This window comes from Maylandia zebra, linkage group LG19 (assembly GCF_041146795.1).
Source record: "Maylandia zebra isolate NMK-2024a linkage group LG19, Mzebra_GT3a, whole genome shotgun sequence".
NCBI classification, from domain to species: domain Eukaryota; kingdom Metazoa; phylum Chordata; class Actinopteri; order Cichliformes; family Cichlidae; genus Maylandia; species Maylandia zebra.
In genome coordinates, this window is record NC_135185.1 from 4,023,707 (window position 1) to 4,032,245 (window position 8,539).

The 8,539-nt window shown below is 41.8% G+C and overlaps 1 protein-coding gene across 1 annotated transcript; it reads right to left on the reverse strand.

The window, feature by feature from the left end:
* Positions 1-5,137: 5,137 nt before the first annotated feature.
* Positions 5,138-6,913, reverse strand: LOC143414134 (general transcription factor II-I repeat domain-containing protein 2-like). The gene has a single exon (XM_076877852.1). It carries the CDS (start codon positions 6,911-6,913, stop codon positions 5,138-5,140), a length of 1,776 nt encoding a protein of 591 aa, XP_076733967.1.
* Positions 6,914-8,539: the final 1,626 nt, after the last annotated feature.

Genomic DNA, 8,539 nt, shown 5'->3' on the forward strand with positions numbered 1-8,539 from the left:
CAGACTGGCTGACGTGACCTTGTCGCCTCCATCTGCAGTCACCCTCCATGTTTAGTCTGAACATATATTCAGCACAGTATGTATAGACACATATAGAATCACACAGACTGATTGCCAGCAGCACCGAGGCCTCCTCCTTCACCTCCATCTGTCTCCTCCACCACCCTCCATGTTTGACTGACAGTCAGGCTCAGGTGGAGATGAGGGGGTGATGAAAGGGGCAGAAAGGGAGAAAAGAGAAGGAGTCAAAAAGAGCAAAATCAAACTAGCTGACCTGAAGCTCACAAAACATTGAAACACATTATGTTAGCCCTACTGTCTGAAATGTGTTTTCTCATGCTTGCTTGTTTGTTTGTTTGTTTGTTTGTTTGTTTTGAGCTCCACATGGGCCTGTATTAACTGCAAACATTTCATTCGGTTTATGTTTTTAACGCTGCTCTTTGTCCTTCATCTGTAAATCCTTAAATACACAGCATAGTATTTGAAAATGTCTTTATTTATTTGGCCTTTAAATACAAGGATAAACAAAAACAAAAGAAACAAAACCATAAAGGACAGTACAAAACATCATATCGAATGGTGAAAGGTCTCACAAATCAAAAAGTAGTTCATTCTTTTCAAGCAATCGAGGTTTGTCAATGCTAAACAAAATGTTTAATACATATTGTGAATTTATGTCAACTCTGTGTGCTTCAATAAAAAAGGTTCTGTCCTATATCCTGTTGTTTGTTTATATTTTTATAACAAAATGAATTTCATTTACAAAAAATACATTGTCTCTTCACAGGTTTGTCTATGATCAGACTGTCTAAGACCAGTTCTTATATTTGCTGATTTGATGAATGTTTAAAGAGAGTTTGCTGTTATTTTTAGCTATATGCAGGTATCTTACTCAAGGTTTATGAAAAGACTCAATTATACAGTCTGTGATGTTTGAAATATCAAACTGCAAAGGAGGGATCATCATAACATTATAAACAATATACATGTTATGCTCCCATTGGGCTCAGTTTACTAAAAAACGAAAAACATGGCATCTAATTTCACTGCTATGTAGATGACTCCCACATTTACATGCCACTGACATGTAAATCCATGACTCCTCTAAAGGCTTTACTGGACTGTCAAGGGTAAACACATCGGTGGCTTTATGTTTTCTTAATTAAATGATGAGAAAATGATGAGAAAACACAAAAAAGGATAAATTTTTCCTTACTATTTTAGAAACTGGCACTTGATTAGTCATGAGTAGCTATAGGATAAATGAAAAAGGAAATGCAAAAGTTGAGTAAATTTGAGTAGTTGCTGAATAAAGAAGTTGAATAAAAATATCAAGGGGAAGGGCAAAAAATTGAAGATAAAATGGAAAACAAATCTAAAATGTGGAGCGCAACAGAGATGAAGGATGAAATAAGAGTAAAGAAGTAGAGAAAGATTAACACGGCGAGAAATCATCATAAAGGAATGAGAATACGAAGGATACAGAGTTGAAAATGTAAGAAGTGAGGGAGAGTGTTGGAGGTATATTTAGGAGAGTGACAGATTGTGTTCATGTGTTTGAATCTCTCCATCTCCATCTTTTTATCTGTCTGCTCCCATCAACACCTTTAATGATAGACAAGGAGGAAGAGAGGGAAAAAAGACTAAGAGGAGGCGGAAATATTTTCACTGTCGTCTGTCATCCCGAACTTCCTGTTTTTCTATTTTGATGGAGCTCCAGGTCAGTGTTTGGATCTTTTGGAGTGCAAACACAGTGGGAGGAGCAGAAGAAGTTTTAGATTGACTGTCCCTTTAAGAGCGCCTCTGACTGGATAAACAGATGGTGACAAATTGGTGCACGAAAGGTTACTTTGAAATGTCTATCCATTAGAACAGATGAAAACTGTGATGCAACCAGACACATCATCATAAGACTCAACTTGAAATGATTTTATCAATAAAAAAGGTTTCTGTTCAACCTATTTCATCAAATAGATGTGATTTGAAGAGAAAGTAATGAAGAGCAGTTTTCTATTAACATACTAGTGAATTTAGTTTCTCGGGGTCTTGTTCGCTAGTGATGGGAGAAGGGAGCTGGAGATCGACAGACGGATTGGGGCTGCAGCTGCAGTAATGCAGACGCTGCACCGGTCCATCGTGGTGAAGAGGGAGCTGAGTGTAAAAGCAAAGCTCTCAATTTACCGGTCGATCTACGTCCCTACCCTCACCTATGGCCACGAGCTGTGGGTAGTGACCGAAAGAACGAGATCGCGGATACAAGCGGCAGAAATGAGCTTCCTCCGAAGGGTGGCTGGCCTCTCCCTTAGAGATAGGGTGAGAAGTTCGGCCATCCGGGAGGGGGCTCAGAGTAGAGCTGCTCCACATCGAAAGGAGCCAGCTGAGGTGGTTTGGGCATCTGACAAGGATGCCCCCTGGGCGCCTCCTGGGTGAGGTGTTCCAGGCATGTCCCACCGGGAGTAGGCCCCGGGGCAGACCCAGGACACGCTGGAGAGATTATATCTCTCGGCTGGCCTGGGAACGCCTTGGTGTTCCCCCGGATAAGCTGGAGGAGGTGGCTGGGGAGAGGGAGGTCTGGGCCTCTTTGCTTAGGCTGCTGCCCCCGCGACCCGGCCCGGATAAAGCGGATGAGGATGGATGGATGAATTTAGCTTATGTCGGGGCTTGCTCATCTTGATCTTTCATCAGTCAAGCTGAGAAGTCTGTACAATATCATCATATTATATCAGATTTTTACAACACGTTTATCATGCTCAAAAACATGTATTTTATCCTCTCTTGCTTCTCTCACCCCAACCGGTCCCAGCAGGTGGTTGCCCCTCCCTGATTCTGCTGGAGATTTTTTCCTGTTAAAAGGGAGTTTTTCCTTCCCACTGTCACCAAAGTGCTTGCTCCTAGAGAGAGTCATATGATTGTTGGGTTTTTCTCTGTATGTATTATTCTAGGGTCTACCTTACAATATAAAGTGCCTTGAGGCGCCTGTTGTGATTTGGCGCTGTATAAAAAAAACTGAATTGAAAAACAATATTTCATCTCTAAAACATTCTTAAATGCTGTCAGCCAACATCATCTTTGACTTCATTCATTGCCTTGTGGATCAAAACATTGAATATAAGGTCATAGTAAAAACTATTACCATAATATAAAAACAAACCCAATGAAATGTGTGTAGAAAATGTAAGCAGACTAGGCTGAAAAAGACTGATAATGGTAATTTTTATTGTCATTATTTAAAGAACACAAGGTAAATAGAAAATATATAAGCTCAAATATTAGTGTGTATTGCAACTACCTTTCTCATATTGTTACTCATAATACTTTAAATTAAATGTCACATGTCTCAAACAACCTCTGAATACAGTATGGAAGTATACATGATGCTGTCCTTTGTATATTATCCGTGAAGTGAAGAAAAAAAACCCCAGCTCAATAATAAAATTTAATGCATAGAAGTACTTCAATTGGTGATTATATGATTAATTCTGAATTTTCTTAGACATCTTTTATAAAATATAACTCTAATTAGTGTTTGTATATTGGAAACAGAGCATTTGTTTATTTTGTATTCCCTTTGGCACCATCTAGTGGTCACTGTGAATAGCAGTATTGTTGAGGAAGTGAGTTTGTGGAGAGAGCACAGGAAGGGTTCTCTTCTCACAGAGAAGACAGATTCTCAGTACAATAATCCTTTGAATCCTTCCTCTAAACCCCTCAAAAAACCCAAATTCATCTATAAGTCACTTGTTACTTTCAGTTATATTACCATGTTAGTTCCATTACTTTTCTGGGATTGAGTACTTTATCTCTGATCGTGGTTGTTGTTTGTTGACAACTACTGTTGTCAGCAAGTACTGTTAACAACTGTTTAACAAGTACTGTTAAAGCTGCTGAGCTGAAGTATTTGATTCTTTTAATGATATGGATTTTTTTGAATTTTTGCTTTTGTTTTCAGTTATACAAAAGCATACATATCTTTGCAATTACATTTTCCCAAATATAATACAACGGTCTGTTCACTGGAGGATATAATACTGACAAACATATTTAAACTAGAAAAAAAAGGCAAAAAGCACACGCCTTGACAGGTCATCAAAGGGAACAAGAAACAAGGGAAGAACAGAGTATAGGTAATGACTACAATTCATAGAGAGGTTGTTAAACCTGGAGTTTTCTACTGGAACAATTTTCGATGCAAGTTCCCTAATCCTAATTTAAATTAAAATTAAATTTAATGTAGGGCTGTCCACCTACTAAAATGTTAATTGTGAGGCTCAGATGGAACAGCGGACATGTGCTTGGTGGATGTCTTCACATTAAGTGGGTGACAGGAGAAAGAGATCTAGCCTACATTATCTGTAACCAGTGTGAAGTGAATGCATTTAAGTTGAGCAACTAAAATGATTACAGATATAATATAAATCTTAAAGATGAAAAAATGATAGTAGCTAACAAGATGTCACACACTGGTTTCTTTTTGTGTGTGTCTCCACATGTGTGTGATTCAGAAAAGTACTGACAGGTGTCACAATCCAGGAGGTGAAAGAGGCACTAAACTGAAATGTCATTTGTGAAACCAGTACAGGGTGAGACACCAGTCACTTTGTGTTATTCTGATTTGTCACTAGTTCTTTTTTTTTTTCCTCTTGTGAGCATGTAAACAAGTTCTTCCCCAACATTCCTCTCCCAAAACTGCCAACAGCCACATACTATCTAAGAAGGTAAAATGTACCAAAATGATATCCAAAAACCCCCAAATAAGCAATCAAACCGGGAGAGAGAAGAAAGAGGAAACAACAGCAGGCAGTGTAACCCAGAGAACCAAAGACCCACAGTGAAGATCAAGATTGAGCCGGAATGTACAACAGCATCTAGAACTAGAAAACATCCAGGGAGGCTTCCACCAAAGCCCCAAGGCATGCACCAAGGCCTAATTCAGGGGTGCTCACACTTTTTCCGCATGTGAGCTACTTATAAAATGACCAAGTCAACATGATCTACCCACTACAAAAATCCAAAACATATACTTATTTATAAATATATTGAGGATTCTTTATATCTACAATGTATATACATGCATAACCGCAATATCCAATATTTCACAACACAATTAACAATGTAAATTTTTTGTCATTACCTGAGTTTACTCTGATGACTTGCACTGAATTGAATCAGCAGTGAGATAGTCCGGACAGTAGCTGCTGACGGCCAGCCTCAAACACACTTCCAAATGTTCATCAGTCATGGTGGAACGGTACTTGGACTTAATGATGTTCATGTGGGAAAATGATGACTCACATAAATAAGTGGAGCCGAATAATGCAGTCAAAGAGGCAGCACATTTCCTCATGTTGGGGTACTTTACTTCTGTGAGTAAGTTCCAGAACTGTCCATGATCTCTGGACTTCAGCTCAATGTCGGCTTGTAGTGTCAAAATCTCATCTTCCACTCCAGAAGAGTTCAGGTGAAATAGTTTTGCAATTTTTGATGCGAGTGAATCGACATCAGCATCTTCCCGAAAAGGATAGCACATGAAGGTAGCGACTGGCTCGAGCAAAGAAAAGTCTTGAAAGCGTTTGTCAAACTCTGACAGACAATTGTCAATCTGCTCTGTGTAGCGTGCACTGTCAAGTTGCAAACAGGCCATCCCCTGAATCTCCAGCTCTGACGCCAGGTTTTGAAAGTTTATCAAATCATGGCGCTGCAGCTTTAAAGAGAGATGTTGCATCTTTCGTTTGAAAGCATTAACTGAGCTGATCATGTTGATCACTGTTTTGTCTTTTCCTTGCAGCTGTAGATTAAGGTCATTCAACATGTTTGTCAGATCGGTTAAAAATGCCAAGTCTAACAGCCACTGACCGTCATTAAGTTGCATGTATTCTGCTTGTCCAGCTACACGGAAAAACTCCTTAATCTCCGGACAGAGCTCTCGAAATCTTTGCAGGAATTTCCCTCGACTAAGCCACCTCACGTCAGTGTGTAGCAACAACTCAGAGTGGTCGCAGTCAGCCTTCTCCAGATGTGCACGAAATAACCGTCTTTGAAGAGATCTGGCGCGAATAGAACAGGCGATCTTCGTTGCAACATTCATGATCTCCTTCATGTTGAGCATTTTAGCGCATAACGCTTGTTGGTGGATTATGCAATGGTAATTTAGGAAGTCCGGGAAAGCATCGTCCTGCCTGCACTTGGCAATAAATCCATTCAAGCGGCCAACCATTGCGGGTGCTCCATCTGTGGTAATAGACACCAATTTGTACACTGGGAGCTGGGTTTTCTCGATAAAGTTTTTGAACGACTGAAATATGTCCTCTCCTCGCGTCTGTTCTTTCATGGGCAGGACTGTTAATAGCTCTTCTTTTGCAGTGATATCAGTAAACACCATACGAATGAAAATGCACACCTGGGCTGTGTCACTCACGTCCGTAGATTCGTCCAACTGCAGTGAGAAACACTGGCAATCTCCGATGTCCTTCCAAAGTTGCTGGGTTAAATCCTCCGCCATGGCTTCACAGCGCCGTGTAACTGTACTTCTTGACAGCTGGAGAGCTTTGATCGAAGATGTTATTTCTGCCTTATTTTTAAAGTCTCGGAACAATGAGTCAGCTGCTTCAACGAATGCCTCTTTTACCATCTCTCCATCTTGAAAAGACTTCTTGTTTTTAACGATGATGTGACTCACCCGGAACGATGCTTCGGTGGCGGCTTTCGCTTTTGAAGTTTGTTGTGTGAAAAATGACTGCTGTCCGGACAACTGGGATTTTAGTTCCTTCACCTTTTTCTTTCTTAGCTCGCTTTTCGGCGGGAATGTAGTGTCGTATTTTCCGTGAACAGTTCGAAAATGCCGCTCCACATTTCCCTTCTTTGGCATTGCGATGGCAGCCTGGCAGATGAGGCAAACGCACTTCGAAAATGACATCGTGAAAAAAAAGTCTTCCTCCCATTCCGTATGAAAGTGATACGTTTTTGTCTTCTTACTTGGTCCAGCTCCCTCACTCATTTTTAACCCTTTCTTAGGTTTAGAAAAAACCGAGAGCTAAAAATTGGAGTTAACTCGCTGACTAGCTTGTCAGTTTTACTACACTTCGCGCCGCTGTTTGCACATGCGCAGCGACCTAAGCGTCAGAAAAAAATCCGATGTCATCTGACTGGCTTCCCTGTATCAATCAAGTGACGGGATGGATGATAGGCTGGCATCTATTTTTTTAATGCCATGCGATCTACCAATACTACCTTTGCGATCGACTGGTCGATCGCGATCGACGTATTGAGCACCCCTGGCCTAATTGAAGCCAGAGAGCTCATTGTGAATCCATCCATGCAACACAAACAGCCAATAACAAGAGCCCATAGCACCATAAGAGTCACAGGACAGGAAAAAGACTCTAGGAAGGACACCAACCAGCACAAACAGGGTACCAACGCACCACCCTAGTGGCACGGTGTGACCAAGCCACACTGGGTGAGCTGCACACCAACTCCAGAGGGACAAATGTAGGAGACAAGCATCGGGCCCGCCAGGAGGACCCCAGGCACACACCGTGCAGGCCAGTGCAGCACGGGGAGGCAGAAGAGATAGGGAAAAACATAACTGGCAGGATCCACCAACCCCCACTCATCTTCTGCCACACTGCCCCAAACCTCCAGCATGGACCCTGCCCAATCAGATGCCACAGTACTGGGCATGCAGCACTACTGGCACCCAACACACCACTGCACACCATTCTCCCATGGAGCCACCAGGAGAAGCACATCAGTCCAGGCCCTCCCGCTGAGAATGACAGAGGACCAGACCCCAAGAGGACGAACCCCACCATGATGAAGAGAGAAACAGTAGGAGGTGAACAACGAAGCATACTAACAGCACAACCCCACCCCCCAGGACATTTATATCAACCATACTCCGTGTATTTTTTTCTCTATAATCTACAGTATAAACAATTTATTTAGGTATGTCTCCTAATTCCGTGATTGGGGAACATCTGTAGAATAATCTAAGTGAGGGGTGCCAATAATATTACTGCCAGGCAACTCAACCTGCAATATGCAATACCATTCTAGCCCACCTCCAATGTCTCTAGTGAATCTTGTTGTATTCTATGTAATTATTAACGACATCCTGTACAGATGAGTGCTAAGCTTGTGCTGTGTATTAAAAGAAGCACAATCCCACTTGGTAGGAGACCTGGGTGAAAATGGCCCCCGCCACCCCCAACGTCAACCCAACCCCGTTCACAGCCATCCCACTCCACTGATCCAGCACCCAAGGGATGTCATAGCCGTAAGCCGTAAGCAGCCCAGATCTCAGGGATCCACATCCACAGTGGGGCAGAAACTATAGGGACAGGAAACCATTGAAAGTGCAGAGGGCACTAAAACTTCCACATTCACCCACTGGTTTCATTAGTCCAGTTCTGAAGGTTTTTGAAGTGTTTGCTCTTTCACGATCTTGGCTGCAAAAAACACCTACCCATTGGCTAAAGACTTTTAATTGACAACTTGTTAGCATTGTTAGTGGGGGGTTAGATGCTATAACTCATCCTCC